At 37.9% G+C, this 20,212-nt stretch overlaps 1 protein-coding gene and 1 non-coding gene across 2 annotated transcripts; both read left to right on the forward strand.

Moving 5' to 3' along the window:
• The first annotated feature begins 9,363 nt into the window (after nucleotides 1-9,363).
• Nucleotides 9,364-9,557, forward strand: LOC129243325 (U2 spliceosomal RNA). Its single transcript, XR_008582296.1, has one exon. It is a non-coding gene; the product is annotated as a U2 spliceosomal RNA (small nuclear RNA).
• Nucleotides 9,558-13,619: 4,062 nt separating this feature from the next.
• Nucleotides 13,620-14,291, forward strand: LOC129242662 (pupal cuticle protein C1B-like). Its single transcript, XM_054879441.1, has one exon. It carries the CDS (start codon nucleotides 13,620-13,622, stop codon nucleotides 14,289-14,291), a length of 672 nt encoding a protein of 223 aa, XP_054735416.1.
• The last annotated feature ends 5,921 nt before the right edge of the window (nucleotides 14,292-20,212 follow it).

Below are 20,212 nucleotides of genomic sequence, written 5' to 3' on the forward strand. Positions count from 1 at the left end.
GGTCGCCCTTAGCACGTATTTGGATATGTACAGGGTTGGCCATCTTAAACTGACCCATGTGATTATTAAAAAAATATGGAAAAAGAAACATTTTTTTGTGTTTCATTGTGAAAAACATTTAATTTAGTTCAAGGAGATTCGTTTACATCACTTTTTGAATATGATATCGCGCAAGTGGTCGCCCTTAGCTCGTATAGCGTAATGTGCCCGTTTTTTGGCGTTTTCCATAGTTTTGGCCAGCGTCTCGGCCGATATGGCGGCTATTTCCCGTCGGATATTGGCCTTAAGTGCGCCTAGTGTCTTTGGCTTGTTGACGTAAACCTTAGATTTCAAATTACAGTAAAAAGTTATAGGGTTACTCAATTGGTCAGTTTAATATGGCCAACCCTGTACATACTCTTAGAATCTTGATAGAACAATCTGCTGAGTACAACTCACCACTCTACCTGGCATTTATCGATTTTGCAAAGGCGTTCGACTCCCTAAAGCGGGATATAATCTGGTCTGCTCTATCTGCGAGAGGTGTCCCAGATAAAATAATTAACATCATAAAATGCATGTATGACGGCTCATGCTGCCGAGTGTTGCACGAAAAACAACTAAGCGAGTCCTTCCCTACTGTATCAGGCGTGAAGCAAGGCTGCGCACTCTCTCCCTTACTCTTCATAACAGCACTGGACATAGCTTTCGAAACTTATAACCGATGTGGTATAAACTGGAAGATGACTCAAAAACTTGGCGACCTATCATATGCGGACGACGTCGTTCTAATTAGTAACTCTTATAACGAACTACAAACAAGACTCTCCAACACAACAAACGACTGCTTAAAACTTGGCTTACAAGTTAATATAAAGAAGACCAAGTCTATGAGAATTAACGTAATCAACAACACAGAGTTTAAAATAGACGGAGGACAAGTTGACGATGTAAACAAATTTGAGTATCTAGGTAGCATCCTAGCCCCCGATGGTGGTACAACGGCTGACATTCAGCGTAGGATATCCATAGCGACGAACACGTTTGCTGGGATGTCACGAGTGTGGACTAATAAAGCGCTTAAAAGAGGCACTATAATCGGTATATTTAATGCTTGCGTAAAATCTGTGTTACTGTATGGCAGCGAAACGTGGCACATGAAACAAGACTCAACGAGAAAACTACAGGCATTCGTAAACAGATGCTTGCGACGCATTATCGGTATCTGGTGGCCACGTACTATATCTAACCCTCGCCTGTGGCAACTGACGAACCAAAAACCTATTGAAAAGGATATAATGCACAGAAAGTACAAATGGATCGGGCACACCCTCCGAAAACAACCCGATGAAATAGTCTACTCAGCCCTACAATGGAACCCGCAAGGCACTAGAAACAGAGGGCGTCCCAAAATGACTTGGCGTAGATGCGTTAACCAGGAATCCAAAAAGTCATTCAATGAATTAAAATTCCTAGCCAGCAATCGGAATATGTGGAAATCTTTTGTAGATAGACTAAGTTCTTAGTACATATACCTATATGTATTGTAACACCTGAACATGTCAATAATAATAATAATAATGTACCAAAATAGGGGAGATTCGATCGAACCAAAAGAACTGTTTTTAAATGATTTAAAACTTTTGGAAACACGATTAGCATAAATGTAAAAGGTTGTTTTTCAAACATTCAATTTCAATTTAATTTTAAATTCAAACATTCGAACAAAGTTTTGAAGCAATGCAAAAGAAGAGACTTCTATAAATAAAAAGCTTTATAAAATAGTTACGTAAGCTACTGAGACGGCCGCCGTAGCAAAATGGGTTGGTGCGTGGTTACCATTCGGGATTCAGAAAGGGCGTAGGTTTCAAACACGGTGAAAGAGCAAAATGAAGAAAAAGTTTTTTTCTATATAATAGCTGTCGCCCCTCGGCAGGAAATGGCAAGCCCCCGAGTGTATTTCTGCAATGAAAAAGCTCCTCATAAAAAATATCTGCCGTTCGGAGTCGGCTCGAATGTAGATCCCTCCATTTTTGGAGCAACATCAAGACGCACACCACAAATAGGAGGAAGAGCCCGCCCAAATACCCAAAAGTCGTGTACGCGCCAATTATATTAATTTTTTTTTAATGTTAAAATCAGCCAAATGTTGGAAACTCAATACCAAAATGTCAGTCAACTTCTTATTCTTAAGTCTAGAAATATAACTATTTTCAGAAAAAATTAAGACCATCCCCAAGATACTTGCATCATTTGTCATGGAATCGCTTACTTATAAAATATTAATTTGGGGAAAATGAAATCCATTATTTTCTCGGTAGATGGCTGTAGTGATCGACATCTTGTAAAGTATCGATCAAACAATTTAAAGTTTATACTCCTTGTCAAAGTGGCATTTCCCACTAAAAAAATTATTTCGCTGTTTGTTTATTGTTTGTTAGATTCATTTGTGAATTACACGGAGTCAACAATGGAATTCCACAACGAGAAAATTTTTACATTTTAAAGTTTTCTTCGATAAAGGCGAAAATGCAAGTCAGGCCGCTGAAATTGTGAATGGTGTCATGGTGCCGATACTGCAACAGCTAATTATTTACGTGCAATTTTGGTTTCATCAAATCCATTCAGTCATTTTTCATGTTAGAGATGCACCTCACACAGGCAGGCTCGTCGTCGAAAATGTCGATAAACACAGAAACAATCGAAATTGACCGGCAATGAGTAGTCGTAGCATCGCGCAGGAGCTAAAGATCGACCATAAAACAGTTTTTAACCATTTGCGTAAGCATTTTTCTCAAAAATAATGGATTTCTTTTTCCCCAAACTAATATTAATTTTTACTCGAGCTATCGTGTTCACCGGCGGACAGACAGTTATGATTAAATAAACTCCTCTCATCCTGCTGAGTTTAGCACATAAATGTCTATATATCTAGATTCCGTGGTGCTGTTACAAACAACCGTTATGTGAACAAGTGCGCACAGATATATGTAAAAACAAAAAAGAAATTAACTTGTAATAATCACAAATGTTCACTTTCCTTCTTCATTTCGCCTTTTTGCAGAAAATTATATTAAATGTTACCTTATTTGTAAACAAGCCAAAACACCAACAACAAAAGTCATTAAACAACACTTCCTCGGAAACAAAACAAAACCTAGGAAGAAACGAAGCCTGAACACAATTCCATGCGAATTTCGAGGGCGAAGCATATAAAGTAGAGAGTGAATGGGCGGGGGATAAAGTTAATTTCCTACTGCAATATTTTCGTATACTATAAAAGCGTGGGCGCATGCACCCCATTACACATTCCTCACTTTCTGATTATTTTCTTATGTTTTTTGCATAAAAAATAAAAGAAACAATTTTGTTTTTTTGCTGCGACAATTTCATTATGCGACACTTAATTTCTACGCCCGCCGCTTGCCATGAAACTTTCAACTTGAACCAATGCTTTCATATTCATTTAGTCGATAATGGTGTTGTTATTTTTATTATTATTTTTTTAACTTTTCATTTTCTTGTTTTTTTTGTTTTCATTGCCTATTTGTTTTTGTTTGTTTCAATAAATTTATTTGCATTGTAATGGTTTTTGCCAGTTTCTACAGTTTTCTGTTAACTTTGGTGACTTTCCACCTCGCCAATTTCACAATGGGAGTGTTCGGCCTTTCTGCCCTTATCCGGACCTCCTGCAACGTAATACATTTTAATGTAAATGTCAAATCTGTTTTTGTTGTTTTGTAGGCTAGTTTCTTACAAATGTTCTCTATACTTTTTGGTATAGCAAAAACAAATTTTAAATTCGTACTCGTTATAATATTGAATATTATGAGCATTGGTCTGCCACCCACAAACTCGTGTTTTTGGTTTTTTTTTGTTAGCATTTTTCATATTTACTCGTAGGCATGCATATGTATGTGTGAATCTGGTAGTGCTAAGTGTTGAGTCCCGGGTGTTGTTTGAGTACAGATATGAGTACTCACTAGCGTCCGTCGAAAACTCATTAAAACTTTTTTACAGCCCATTTAAAAGCAATTTGTAAATTGTGAAACTTGCGCTGGCCGTTCAAAAAATTTATTTCATTTGCAATATTGCTGAGTTTTTTCATAATTGTTTTCAATTTTTTTTCATCATCCTCGCTGGCGTGGAGAAGTTTCACTTCATTTTATATACAGACACAGTTGAGGTGGAGTAACACATAGAAAGTTTACTTTAGTACAAAATATTATCATAAAGTGGCAACAAAATATGTATGTATGCACTCCCATTGAAAAAGAACCAACGCACTTCTTGTGATTATAAATTTGAAACTTGATTTTTTAAATTTAATTTAATATTATATAATAATAATTTTAATAAAAATACAGTTCATTCTTTAGCAAAAGCCATATGAATTAATGTTCCGAACTTTGTAAGAAAATTCCGAAAAATTCGCATAAATTTTCAACTTATTAATCAGTGCTTTAAAAAAAATGTTGCATATTCAGTTTTAGTGGAAGTAAAATAGTGTTAATTAAAACAATTTTTTTATAGTATTTAGTTTTATACAAAGGAAAAATTCTAACCGTAAGCAAGAAAAATGTTGCAAAATAAACACGATTTTTAAAGCACTTCAAACTTTGACTTTATTATACTAGAACTGAATGAGCTATAAAACCGCATACTAAAAGTTTCCTAAGAATTGTGATGAAAAGTATGGACATTGAGAATGAATTTCTGAGAATTTCATACAAAGTTTGGAACTATGATACATATGACGAACTTATTTTTATTGAAAATTAGTTAGAAATAAATTAAATGACAAAATTTATAGCCCCCAGGGGTGCGTGAACCGGATTGTATATGAAGGGTACTGTGCATTTTTTTATATTAAACTTCTACTTTAAGCAGATGATTTGAAAATTTTTGCAGAATTGCCTTCATCTCGAATATTTTGTTATTATAAAGTGGTTTAAACAGTATCTCCAACAAAATGTCCTCTAATATCAGAAAATGTTTCCACATGATCTTCGCTGAAGTTCAAAATCCGATTCCCCCTACTTATACCATTTCTAATATTCGTATTTACGCTGAATTTGAAGTGTCAGATCTGGGTGTTGTTTTTGACTCAGCGGTATCCTTTGTTAATCACGTTTCATTATTCCAAATCTCGATTCCAACTTGGGCTTTCTGTGAGGTTATGGGCCATCTTTATGTCAGGAAAATGTTTTAAAATTCTCTAGTTAGGTCAAAGTTAGGGTTCGTCTCAATAATTTTGATTCCAATTTATTCAGTTTGTTTGTTGCCAAATGATAGAAGGAGCGCAACCCAGCTTTGTCCGGTTTGCTCTGCAATCTCTTGATTTTCTCAATTCATTTCATTACTTTACCGATGTTTATCTATGCCACTGTCTGTGGGCTCATTAATTGTACTGATCTACTTGAGCAGGTAAGCTTCAGTACTTCCTAAAGGTATTGCGCCTCCACTTTCCTTGGTTGTTAAAATTTTTTCAGATATGCACCTATTACTAGCTCTCATAATTAATATAATATATCTCGATTTTGATCTTTATTTAAGCTGGAGCCAAATTACTTTTAAGTGCTATCTTTAAGTTATTTTGTACCTCTAGTCTGTGCAGCTTTGTAACCATAGATTAAATAAATGAAATCAGCTGAACTTAAAATGAATCACTTTCTAGGATATTGCAGCTTATAGCGACATAGAAAAAGAAGCACGTTATCAGAGTTCGAAAGATGGAATGATGAAGAAAATTCACGCCAGTTATCAGGAAAACATGAAACAGCAAAATACCCATATATTGGGTATTTGATTGCGTTCCTCCTCCTATTTATGGTGTGCGTCTTGATGTTGTTCCACAAATGGAGGGACCTACAGTTTTAAACCGACTCCGAATGGCAAATGGTTCTTTATGAGGAGCTTTTTCATGGCGAGATACACACGGAGGTTTGTCATTGCTTGTCGAAGGACGAAGAGTATTAGAAGCAACTTTTTCTATCATTTTGCTGTTTCATACAGGGAGATTCGAAACTGTGCACTTTCCGTAATCACACACCGACTCGTTTGTCTGCGGTGGCTGCTGATATAGCAAAAAACTTACCACTATCGTTGATAAAATTTGTCTTTAAAACTTGATAGGACTGATTATTTGTCATAGATTCCATTGAAAACAACATGGGTCCGTCATTGGAAATATATCACTTCTCTATTAAAGCATACTGCTTTCCAATTTACTATTGAATCCAAAGTAGGAGGCTTCAGTACCTGCTTGTGCCTGTGTCTGCTATACCAGGAAAAGTTATTGTCGACCTGAATTCCTGTTAAGCCTGTACGAGTTTGGTTGGTTGGCTGAGACCGAATGTGCCCATAGTGTTAGCGAAGCCAGGATTTCCTTAGGCAACCATAGACCTTGTGGCGCTGCTGCAACGAGTATCTTGAGTCTGAGCCTGCCGAGTGCACACACCCATCTATACAGTTTGGATGCATTTGAGACACTTACTTTTCAACGAATTTTACGTTATTTTCATCACTGCCAAAGTGCAAGAAGCATTTTTGGTCAGTCAATATTCCTCTAACATGAGTTTAGAGGGAAATGAAATTGCTGATGAACTCGCCAGCAAGGAGACCTCCTACCCGGTCATCGACATTCTCTGACTGTTGTTAAAGGGAGATTACATAATTTATTTCTCAGGAAAGCGCAGAAAATATGGAGCTCCATACTTTCACGTGCTATTGCGAAAACAATGTGGCAGCAAAATAGAGGGGGGGGGGGGGGGGGGTACTCGTTAAGTGCTGGGGACTCCATGGCCTTCCACTCCCAGCCGGTTATTAGATGATAGGCTTACATGCAGAAAAGCAGGTTTACCATTTAACTTCCGTTGCAGCAGCAGTGGGCACCTTTCAGAGAACTAGTCTTGAGCACATTCTTTGTAAATGTCCTTCGCTAGGGATAGTCCGCCAACTAACATCCTAACTTCATGAATAAACAACCAAAAGAAAGGGGAGTTACTTGTTTGTGAAGAGGAAGGGCAGGCGAAAGCAATGGAAACAACCAAACACAAGAAATTGTGTTTTCACAATTTAATACGCGGCACTTCGATTTTATTTCTTTATTTAGTTTAAATCTCGCGAATCACAATTTCACTAAGCCATTCACTGAATTTTCACCTCCTTTTATACTCGTATGCAACATTCTGGTTTATTGCACTTAAAGTACAAGGTTACGTACGTACAGTACGCCAGCTCATAAATGGTTCTAATTTCAATTGCACCGCGTTTGGTCAACCTTAAATTTAATCTAAGTATACATGCATTTGTGCTTAAATAAGTTTAAGTTCTTCGGTAATTCCTTATCTTTGCTTCAAAAAAGTCAATTTTTGATTCATTTATTTCGATCTGAAGCCCTCCCACCACCCACAGCCAATTAAGTGTGGACAACATATACGATATAACGGGAGTTTCAGTGTTTGTGTATTTTTTCCATTATATTATATTTCCTCCTACTGTATATGTGTGTGTGTGTTTATTTGAGCATTTGTCTTCCACTATTCTATGAATGGGATGGAGTTTTGTTTTATTGTCCATGCGGGAACATAACTGCGATTCCATTACTGCGCTTGATTTAATTTGATGCGAGAATTGGGTAGTCGCATTCGATTGCAATATAAAGCGTTTCGAAATCGTATGGGTAGTTACCCAACAGGAAAATATTCGTATAAGGAAATGAAATTGGTAATATAAGTTTTTTGCAAACATTTTATTGAACTCAAAATAGTACATATTTACCATAGATGGACATTTTTCAGTGGCCATAAAAATGCAGTAAATATTTTTTACTTCTCATTTAATTTAATACCATTAGACATGCTAGTATATTCTTATATAAAGCATTTTTTCCTAACTTTGAGGCTTTATTTAAAAAAAATTCAATATATTTTATTCAAGGTGTTTTCCTTCGAAAGCTACAACTCGTTCCCCTCTTCGAGGGAGCTTGTGAACTCCATCTTAATAGGACCGCACAAGTGAAACGTATGCCGGGATAATACACTCCACATTGATCGAATCAAGTGCTACCTAGTCTGGTCTGGACGTCGAAACTCATTAAATCAATAGGCAGTTGGGTCCAAATGAACTTCGGACAAGTGAACTACTTCTGAACTCAGTTCTTCTCAGTCCACGGATATTGCCGGAGATGCCTATAGCACATGGGCAAGCTAAGCGATCCCAAGTGCATATACTCCGAAGCGCCGAGCGACGAGGCTGAACACACGTTTTGCAGTTGTGACAGATGGTTTGCGGAACGCGCTGCTCTGAGGAAGCGGATTAGCGACATCGCGCCGAGCAACACAGTCAGCAAAATGCTCGACTGCGATGACAGCTGGAACGCGGTAACGAGATGCAACGAGGACGTACTACGGAAAAAAGGTAGACCTGGACACAGTGTAACAAAGCAAAGTCTCACAGACAGATAGCTGTATAGGGCATATTCTGCGCAAACCATAGCATAAAGTCAGTAGAGCTTTAGACTGTAGCTTTAAAATGGAATATACAGAGAGCACGAAACACAGGATGCCCAAGAGGCTCATGGCGATGTAGCGACATACATGGATTACCTCGCTCGTATAGACGAAAACCTAACATGGGCATAGGTTAAGGCAAAAGCTTAAAACCGAAATCAATTTTTTCTGGCACTAAAAGCCCATTGGCAGTGTGACAGCAATTAATCATCATCGCCATATCTCTTTTGTAGGAGTAGTTTAGGCCCGTCCGCACAAAAGAGATGCAAAAAGTCCCATCTAGTGGGGAGTAAACTATTTGATAAAAATGTTACGCGTAGTTTTCTCTATAGAAATAAGCATCTCTTAGTTTCCTATGTAAATTTACAATAAGAAGGTACACAAGGGCGAAAATTTTAAAATTCTCACGCAAACTTTCAGCTTTCATTCTTGTCCCCTTTACCAGCATCCATTACCCGATCATGCGATTCCCTCTACCGATTTGCCGCATGAATATGCAAAAGTGATACTTTGCCCCACCTAAAAAACACAGACTTTAACTTTCAAATAACTGACACACGGCATTTTGAAGTGAAAACTTCTTTAGAATCGTTGGGAGTGATTTGAGGAAAAGTGAAACGAAAAAGCGACCCTCTTGGCTACGAAGCGTTATATTAATATATGTTGATATAAACGTAGCGACGAACTAAATAAAAATAACTTTTATTTTTTCTTGTGATTCGAACCAAGGATTTTGGATCGGAAGCTCACATTGCTAGTCGCTCGGCTACCGCGCCATGCTGTCGTCGCTGGCCTAAAAGTTATTTAGTTACGAAGCGTTATATTATATGTTGATATAAATAATTTTTGTGAGCGTGTAATTCTCAAAAGGTTTATTAGAAAATCTATTGACTAGGTAGTGTGGTATCTGTTCTTGTCAGCTTAACATCTGATATATCCTCCGTCGGAGGACAACAAATGTTAAACTGGTTTTTGGAAATGGGCGGAGTGTTTTAGGCGCTTGCTCCACCTCTGCCACGGGTTGGCCCGGTATTGCAGTACCGCCGGGATTTCGGCCCAAATTATTGAATAAATACAAGAAGAAATATACTAATACATTTAGCTTTGGTGGGAAGGACATAAATTTTTATATGAATACAAGTGGACGAAAATGGAAGAAATTTGTAAGTCTGTTTCTTCGGTCCGTTTGGGTATTTTTTTTGACAACATCGAAACCAAAGCATTTGTATCATATTTTAGCTATCATAAGCCACTCGTATCATTTGTTGAAATTGAAAACATTGAAGATGAATAAAATAAAATGAAGAAAATAAAATATGAACTTTAGAGCAATATTATAATGAACCTATAATTATCCCGCTCCTAATGCTGCTTTCGTCGTATTCTCTCTTAGTTTGTCTTACGGAGGGTTTCACTTCTATCCCGTCTAACCGTTAGACTGGTATTTTTTTTTATTTTTACATCTGCTCTAATCAAAACGGCGCTTTAGTGTTTCTTAGGGAGTGTTAGAGTGGTACCATTTACCTCCTGAACATTTTTTTCTTTTGTATGAAATATTTCCTGGAAAATTTTAGTCAGAGTTACTGAATACTTAGTACTCGCTCTCCTGGGAATTTGCCTAATTGGATCGAGTTATGGACTAGATATTTTCACAGCTATTTCCTACGATTTTCCTGCTGGTATATAAACACATACATATACATACATCATATATGAAGTTACTATTATTATCCTCGTATACTTTCCATGGAATACAATTTAGCTTTCGACATTGTTATTGTATTATTTGTGGGTAGCGTGGCGTAAAATTTAGGAGTATGAGATTGAACCATTATATTGAATGTGTTGAAGAAGAAAGCATTATGCTTACAGTTTTCTACCTTAAAATATTACTGAAAGGAATTTAAGTGAACTGCACTAAATATTCGAAGGTCATTAAACCCTCGACTGTAAGATTAAAGATTTTTTTTAATGGAAGAAAATACCCAACAACCTCAGCAAAAAAAAAGAAGAAATTCGTAGGTGTATCCTAAGTCTTTCTTTACTTAGAAGCTATCACTAGTACGCGTATTTGGTATTTGTTGAAACAAATCAGATTCATATACTTTTGGTTTTGTGAAAATGTCGGATTTTGTGCTGAATAATCGCCATTTGCGGGAAGTGTTGATTTTTCTGTTTCATTCGAAAAAAACGGCAGCTGAAGCGCATCGAGAGCTACAAAAAGTTTATGGAAATGCTGTTTTAAGTGAAACAACGTGTCGTGATTTGTTCCGTCTCTTCAAAGACGGTGATTTTAATGTTGACGACCGTTCGCGTGAAGGAAGGCCAAACGCCTTCGAAGACGCTGAATTGGAGGCATTGCTCAATGAGGATCCGTGTCAAATGCAAGAAGAGCTTGCTTCAGTATTAGGAGTTACCCGCCAATCCATTTCCAAGCGATTGCATGCTTAGTATAAAAAAAATTTTAAATTGCAATTTTTCAAACCGCTCCGAAATATCAAAACAATTAATGTAATTTCGAACCTGAAGGCGAAACTTTTCTTGTTTTAACCAAATATTGTGGAGATTTACGGGTTTCTATTCCCGGCATTATAAAGTCGTTTATGATGGCGCGATAACGTTCACCATCCACTGTTACATTGGCGCCAGTCTCGTCTTTGAAGAAATATGGGTCGATGATTCTTCTCGCCTATAGGCCTCACCAAACGGTTGCCCTCAATGGAAGTTGGCCTGAATGCGCAATGAACACCTTTTACAGAGCGTCGATTTTTGTAATGCATTTGTACGATTTGTAACCGTCGTTGAGGCGTAAGTCTTTCCATGATGAAATGTCAATGAATACTGAAAAAATTATGTATTAGGTTGGGGAATAAGTTCGTAGCGTTTTTATCGAAGATTAAAAAAAAAAAACAATAATTAAATCAATAAGTTAGTCAAATATATATCCGCCGTTGCTGTTTACAACATCTTCCCACCTTTCGACCAATTTGTTGAGCCAGTTTTTAAAGACCTCTTTGTTATCGAAGATAACGCCCTTCATATGGTTGAAAGCGAGCGGAAAAGATGGTAATCAGTCGGTGCAATTCGAGCTCTTGGACTCAGGTTTTTTCAGTCGAATAGCTTCATTCACGTGGTGTAGCTGGACAATGTAGAGCTCTTTGTTGACATTCTTGTCAAGCATTTCCCAGTGAACTATGCCCTCTCAACCCCACCAAACACTCATCATGATCTTATTTGCTTGAAAATCCGTCTTGACTCACGGCTTTGGCGTATTCCCTGCAGCCACCAACTACTTTCTTTGCTTCTTATTGATGTACTCGTATAGGCACCATTTCTCATCTCACGTGACGATTCGGTACAAAAAGCGCTGTGCATGACCGTATGTTGCGCGATGGCGGGCAAGAAGCTGAGGTGCCATTTGAAAACGATTTGGTTTTGTTTTTTCGTTCAGCTCGTGAGACACCCAGGCTCCCAATTTTTCGAAGACTTCCATTGATTGAAGGTGATTAACAATCGTGTTATAATCGCGGTTCATTTTTTCCACCAATCCACTATTGGTTTGGCGACCGTTCTTCTTCAAACGGGATTTGAGATGTTCTTCATCGAATTCAGAAGGTCTTCCGCTGGTGGACTTGTCATCCCCTTCTAAGTCGCCATTTTTAAACTTTTCAAACCATTTACATGCTGTAGACTCATCTATGACATCTCCTTCATGTCTTCACGTCGCAAATATTCTGGGCTTCCTCGGCAGCTTTTTGACCTCGGTGAAAAGCAAAGAAGAGCAGGTGTCGAAAATGTTGATTTTTGTCTCCTGTGTATTCCATTTCTAAGCCTCGAAACTTATAAAAAATTAAATAACTCAAAAATACAATTAACATGGTTTCATAGAGCAGAAAGAGTTCTATTGAATTGATTGCCTTACAGCACACAGATCCCTGTAAAATAAAAGAAAATGTAAAAACGCTATGAACTTATTCGCCAACTTAATAGTATTGCATCGAGTCTTTCTTGTTCTTCTCTTTAAAAGTTTTGTTATTCTTCATTCACAAAAGATGACTAACAGACACTTTCGTCAATGTTGCCATCGCAAATTCCTCTAATATAATTAAATTATTAGAAATAAGTCTAGTTGTCAATCCGCATTAGTTGCACTTAATTTCTGAGGTAATTCCGAATTAAGTCGTTAATCCCGATTAAGGCCACCACCTGTCTGGGCTATAAGATTGTAAATTCTTATAAAAATAAATAAATAAATATCATATCTAACTCCATTCCTCAATGGTGTTATCTAAAGCCGTTATGTGAACAAAATTGTAGTACCCTGCGGCGTTATATAATATGTAAAAATAATGATGTTAAAAATACCCTTTGCAGTGCAGCGAACTAATCGTTCAATCCGTAGCGCAGCAGACAACTAGAAAAGTAGAAAACGCCTCATGAAAAAATAAGGCTACCCGCAAAATCAAAACGAGAGTCGAACTTTTTTTAATTCCATTTGCTCTTGGTTACTTTGCAAGCTCGCTTTGGTTTAGTGGCATTTTTAACAGGCTTTGCCGGTCAGTAGGCCAAATTGACCGATCGTGAGTGGCCGTGATCGAGGTGTGTTCAGATTTGTAGGCGGCGAAATTGATTATTAATGCCGCTGCCACTCATGCGTTGGTACAAATGACAACTACTTGCACAAACTGGTATAGCACAGCAACAAAAATGAATGAAATACTTCAATGAGCGTAATAAACACACAAAGCAATGAAAGATTTCTTAATTGCGGTTTCTTTCATTCCACTAATATGTAACATTGAGCGAAATATACCTCGATTATGAAGCGTGCCATATATGTATATGCATACGTACACATACATACATATGTATATGACCAATCAAATACAAAGGGGTGAAAAAGTTTCGCATCAAAGTCAAAGTCAGCTAATTTTGCTATACGCGTACGAAAAAAAAAATCTGAAGTTGCAATTTTACCGCTATCACTATAAAACGCTTTATGCGCACTTGTAATAGCATCAGTTCCCATTTCAGCTTCACATCACTTGCCCACACGGAGCAACAAATTATTTGTATTATTTATTTAAACAAATTGCTAAAGGACCACAATCAACTTCAACTTTGAAAATGGCTTTCAAATTCATTGTACTCTCTGCTCTTTTAGCTGTCGCTAGCGCTGGTGTTTTGCCTCCCATCCACTATGCACATGTCGCCAATCCTGCCGTTGATGCTGTTGCTTCGACACACCAGAATGTTGTGCGCTCCTTCGATGGTACTGTCTCCCATTACTCGAAGAATATTGATACCCCCTACTCGAGCGCATATAAAGCGGATACCCGCATCAGCAACAACGTATACTCACCAGCTGTGACCAAGAGTGTCGCCTATGCTGCACCGGCTGTGACCAAAAGTTTGGTGAGTGTACCTTCGGAGACGGTGTATGAACATCATGAGACCACACCTGCTGTATATGAATATCCCGAGCCGGAGCCGACCGCTGCTGTTTACACGCATGCTGCTCCAGTGGCAAAAACCGTAACTTATGCTGCACCAGCTAAAGTGTATCACCATGCAGTACCTGTGGCCAAAACTATCAGCTATGCTACCCCAGCTGTCGTTCACCATCACGAAGCTCCTGTGGCCACCACCACCTACAATCATGGACCTGCTGCTAGCACCTACACTCATAATTCGCCCAGTGTTGCTGCCTACGGCTCCAGCCAGACTGTGCACTATTCGCCCGCTGAGATGGTGTCGCACATCAGTTTCGATGGCTTTGGCACCCACTGGGGATTTTAGGTCATCTATGAAGTAGGCTTTGTGGAAGCAAAATGTGGTGTTGCGATCGTTGTTGAAAGCGGAACTGTTGAGTGAGACTGTAACTCGTTTTGTTTTAATTTTTTTGTTTATATTTCCAAAGCATTTATTATGTCACTACCATTGCACTTCTTACCATGTCATTATTAGCCACTTATTATTATCTACACTAAATGAATTGCTTTTTTTGTTCGTTAGCAAATAAAAAGAAAACATCTTAAGTAAAAAATTCTGCTCTCGACTTTATCTTTTGATTCAACAAACCAGCCATGCAATCAGCTATAAACAAATCATAAAATTGCTATTGCCCTAGGAGAAGTAAAATAAAAATATTCGCAAATCCTTTTAGCCATTCTGGTAAACCATCTACAAATGGGTTAAGCACTCCGGCGGTACATTAGATGATTGTGTGTGGTACAGTGTTCAAAAATACAAAAGTATATACACAGATTGGCATTGTAACCATCTAAGCGTTTTTAGGTGATTTCAGAAATGTGCAGCAACCATTTCTTCTTTCTTTTCCTAATGGACGTAATTAGTGAAGCCAGTTTGTTTTCTACTTAATATTTGCAGTACTGCTCCTGCAGTATTTGCTCCTTCCTGTGCCTCTGACATGACCAGCAGCATCATAGCTTTGGGGCTGAAGAACAAAGCCCCTCATCTAAAAGCGTCGCAATATGTTTATGCCCGTTTAAAGCCTAGACAGCTCAGCCTGTCAATGACTGCTGATAATTTGCCATCGTAGCCGAATGGGTTGGTGCGTGACTATCATTTGGTCTACGCATTCTTGCCGACCAATCCCAGGGGATTCCAATGCACCTTCTCCTGGAATGCAGCGCTATAGCGCGGAGAAGGTAGACATTTTTTCACCAATTGCAGCCAGTGGAAAAGCACATAGGCTCAATCCAACCCTGTTCTATCCAGAGTTTAATAAGGGAACTGGGCTTGGATGAGTTACTGTGATGAGTAAAGGGCACAAAAGGCCATGAGGTCGAAATGGAAACGTCATTCATATATGTATCTATCTATCTACCATTCGGGAGTGCGAAACTTCGAATTTCCGTGCATGAAACAGTTTTTTCTAATAGTGGTCGCCGCTCGGCAGCCAATCCGAGTGTATTTGCGCCATGAAAAAGCTCCTTATAAAAACCATTTGCCCTTCGGTGTTGGTTTAAAACTGTAGGTCGCTCCATTTGTTGTATAACATTAACACGTGCACCATAAATAGGAGGAGGAGCTCGGCCAAACACCGAACAGAAGTGTACGCGCCAATTATTATAATGTGGAGAAGCGTCACCTCATCGGGTTGTGAGCAACAGAACGGGAATTAAGGGACTCTTAGATGGTTATGGTATTGTTTATTCGTCGTTGTCTTCCGACTACTCGCTATTCATTTCAGTACTAATTCTAAGTAGTTCAAGGCTAACCTTTTAAATGCTGATTCTGGAATAAATTAAATTGTCTGCTACTTAAAATTATATTAGAGTAAATGTACCCTTTCAGGTCGTCAAAAAATCAACAAATGCTCATTGCGACAAACTTGCCAACCAGTATGCGGTAGTTATCACAGATTTCGACATTCGCAGAGTTAATAAACACAAGTTGGAAGAACTCTTGAGCGTAAATATCATATCGACGACTCAGAGACTAAAAGCCTCGCTCATCAGTGGTTGAGTCCGCAATGAAATCACTTCGAAAGAATAAGACTGTAGTATTTGTTGAACTGTGCGTGAGGTAATAACGAAACTATTTCTATTTAATTTGAAAGACCCATGCATGCCATCATGTGTCCGTTCCGGCTTTGGACATTGGCACGGTTCTATTTTCAATAATTGCCTGAATTTGAGCAATGATCTAGGGCATCGGTCGATTGCATCTAAATGGTGTAGACCTGCGATTTCAGAAAACCGCACAAAAAAGTTCAAAACGCATAATCTCGATGGCTAATTTTATATTGTGGATTAAAGAGTTCGAGAGTGAAATCGACTTTGGCTGCAACGCTGACAACTTTTTCATCAACAAAATTTTATAGATTTATCAGCCTGAAACCTAGTGATTTTTAATCAGTCACCAAATAATAAGCAAGTGACATTTTGGGTGTTTGGCCGAGCTTCTCCCCCTATTTGTGGCCAGCGTCTTGATGTCGTTCCACAAATGGAGGGACTTACAGTTTCAAGCCGACTCCGAATGGCAGATATTTTTTATGAGGAGCATTTTCATGGCAGAAATACACTCAGAGGTTTGCCATTGATCATTTTGATCTTTCATCGAAATTCGAACCTATGTTCTCTCTGAATTCCGAATGGTAGTTACGCAGCAATCCATTCAGCTACGGTGGCCGATGCTACCTTAGCTTGTCAAAATTCATCCTCACTTATTGCAAACCCCCAAATCGCCCATTTTCTGGTGGATTTTCTGGGTTTCAGCTCGTCTAAGAGGCACTACTAATATTTTATATGGGACCGTATCAAGCAATGCAATGCAATCGATGCCTTTGTTGATGGACCATTCAACTTTGCTATCCACCAATTGCATATCATCCCACTGTGTCAGTAATGCACTTGCCAGATAATGCAATTCCGCATTCGTATTCTCTAGTTCGTGCGAAAATCTCAACTCAAATCATCGACATTATTTACCCTTCCAATGTGGCAAAAGCAAAGAGAGCAAACTTGGCTACGTGATTCCTGCTGCAACAACTTAAAAATCGGACATTGCCAGCAACGTGCTAAGCATACAGAGAAGTCAAAAGATTCAAAAAGTACACACACACACACACAGCAACGTACTCACGCACATGCTTAAGAAAGCAAGCCGGAAGCAAGATGTAGAAGCAGCATGTCGTTCATTCGTAAGTGGCAGTGGCAGGCGTCATAAAGACATTCCAATATACCATACATACCTAGTTGCACGAAGTGCTCATAAAAATGTGTAATGCAACACTACTCACGGGCACAAAGGCGGCGTGCAAAAGAGAATGGGAAAGTGGGATTGCGCAAGGAGCATTTTTCATCCGTGCAATATGAATCTCCTTTGACTCCTGGCCCATCTCTGCCAAATGCAATTGGGTTCGCTTTGATGCAACATTTCGTTGTCGTTGTCAAAAATGTGCGATTTGATTTCCAAGTGAATGGTTTTCAATTTCCAATAAAGAAATTTGTTCGTGAAATTCAAATTGATTTATAAACTTATTGTAATTGAATTTTTGTACATCCATTTAATTCGAAGTCTCATTCGGTCGTATCATCGAAGGTGTTCACCAAGCCAATGGCCCTCTATTTTCCTTACTATATTCATTACTTTATTGCACCCTTTTCCTTATCTGCTCTTTAGGTAGTGGAGTGCTGTCGATTTGGGTAGCTATAATTCATGCAAATTTTTTGGTCTCACCTTTTGCTTTTTTTCGTTTTTTTAAGAGTCATTAATTTTCAATTTTTACAAACACCTACACACACACACCTACATTGACATAATTCCCTCTTCGAAGGGTTGTTTTGCGTGTAGTTAGTAGATATGAACTGTGCATTGAGACAGTTGCGTTTTTTTTCGTGTAATTTTTTATGTCATATTTTAAATGGTGTCGCCGTTTTGCAAGATTTTATCATTTTAATGGGAAATCAATGCGGCCTAAATGGCCAACGTTTTCAGTTTCAGCCATTGCTTTTGCTTGAAAGGCAACTCCTTCGAGTAGAAATAAAATTCTATTATTGCCACGTAATAGTTAAGTAGATGCACTCAATCAAGAAAGTTGAGTGGGAAGTAAGCTAAGAAAATTTGTATTAGTAATAGCAAATGTTAAATTTATTTAAGGTATTTGAAGGCTCGAATCTCCGTGCATGAACCGAAAATGAGGAAAAAGTTTTTCTAATAGCTGTTGCACCTCGTTAGGCGAGGTATTTCTGGCATAAAAAATCTCCTCATAAAAAACATTTGCCCCTCCATTTGTGGAACAACATCAAGATGAACGCCATAAATAGGAGGAGGAGCTCGACCAAATACCTGATAGAAGTGTACACGTCAATTATTTATTTATTTATTTTTAATAAATATAATTACTACACATTTTACAATTAAGGAGACCCGGTGGTCTAGAAATTTCAAAATATCGTTTTTTTGTTTTTTTCGATATCTCGAAAGTATAGAATCTTAAGAATATACTGCGAAATTTTCATAGTTTCTACAGCTCACTAACTAGGTAAGAGAGTGGTCCGTGCGCTCCTGTATCTCAAACTTTAAACTCAAAACGACTTTTTTCGGCCTGGTATTTTAAAAAACAAACTATTCAAACGAATCGCCTGAAATTCTAATATCCTGTTCACAACATCAATAGAATCCTATTATTGTTTCAATTACTTCGTTTTTTTTATTAAAAAACTAGCAAACCCGGCCCCCTTCGCTGGGCATACTAAAATAGAATAGATATGGTTTAGAACAAAAAATATATGGCTTTCATATTATTTATTTCTTTATTCTTTATTCAAGCGCTTTGGCATAAACAATATTTTTTGTTTTTCTATTTGTTTTTGAGTAAATATAAAATATAAATTGAAAATCAGGAAAAAAAAGATTGTTTTTAAATTTCAAATCATCGCAAATGAATAACTAAGAAACAATCGTCTTTTTTCCTGATCATCCATGAATTTTTCGTTTCAATTTATATGTTTTATTAAGCATTGGAGCTTTTATAACCATTATCCATTTATATTTTTCAAAAAAAAACACATAATTTCATTTGAACATTCGGATTTCACATTAAATTCTCAAATTTCGTAAGAAATTATTCACTGTTCCAAAATCCACTCCAAAAAAATTCACAAAAAATGTTTACACTTTGCACTTACGTCTTCTCCTTATGGCGTCCAAATCAGAAAGAAATATTGACACATTGTAACTCACACTTTCAATTTGACAGTTCAGTTCCGCCCCAAGCGTTAAAAAAGTAAACGGCATTATGGCTGGTTCAAAAGAACGCTGTACGCGTTGCCGGAGTTCCGAATTACAACCAAATTTTACGAAACCCATTTTCAATACTTACTTAACAATGTGCATAAGTTTGGTTTAATCCGGTGCAAAGACACGGCGGGTCCACGTTTTGGCATATATTTCGAGACCCTAGTCATCAATAGGTATGAAAATTACCCCGTATTAAAGCACTTATCAACAGCTTTCCTTTGATATCCATATTGTACAAACACATTCTAGGGTCCACGTTTTGGTCTCTATCTCGAGACCCTAGTCACGGAGCGGATGGAAATACAATAGGTATGAAAATTACCCCGTATTAAAGCACTTATCAACAGCTTTCATTTGATACCCATATTGCACATACACAACCAAAGGTTACCCGGGTCCACGTTTTGACCTATATCTCGAGACCCCAATCACGGAGCGGCATGAAAAGTACTCTGTACTAAAGCATTCACCAACAGCTTCAATTTGATATCCATATTGAACATACACATCCGAAGGTTACCCGGGCCACGTTTTGACCTATATCTCGAGCCCTATTTCCAAAATAAAATATAATCCATGTTACTCGTGGATGATGTAGCTTTCGAATGGGGAAAGAATTTTTAAAATCGGTCCAGTAGTTTTTGAGCCTATTCATTACAACCAAACAAACAAACAAAGTCTTCCTCTTTATAATATTAGTATAGACTAAAAAAAAAAACGATTTTTAGACTCAAATTTTTATTTATTTTTTATTCTGGTATGGAACATAGCTACAGAGCCCGGCACTCGAAGTGTAACCAACTTCAGACAGCTCGCGCAGCTGATGCCGGGGAATCAGATGTCTGTTAGTTGGCTAAATGACAGTCCAGAATATTGTTTACAAGCGCGCGGAAGCATAGATGAAAAAAGAAAATCAGTAATAGATTTCAAACGTAGCTCGAGCACCTCAA

The sequence above is a fragment of the Anastrepha obliqua genome, chromosome 3 (genome assembly GCF_027943255.1).
Source record: "Anastrepha obliqua isolate idAnaObli1 chromosome 3, idAnaObli1_1.0, whole genome shotgun sequence".
In the NCBI taxonomy this organism is placed as follows: domain Eukaryota; kingdom Metazoa; phylum Arthropoda; class Insecta; order Diptera; family Tephritidae; genus Anastrepha; species Anastrepha obliqua.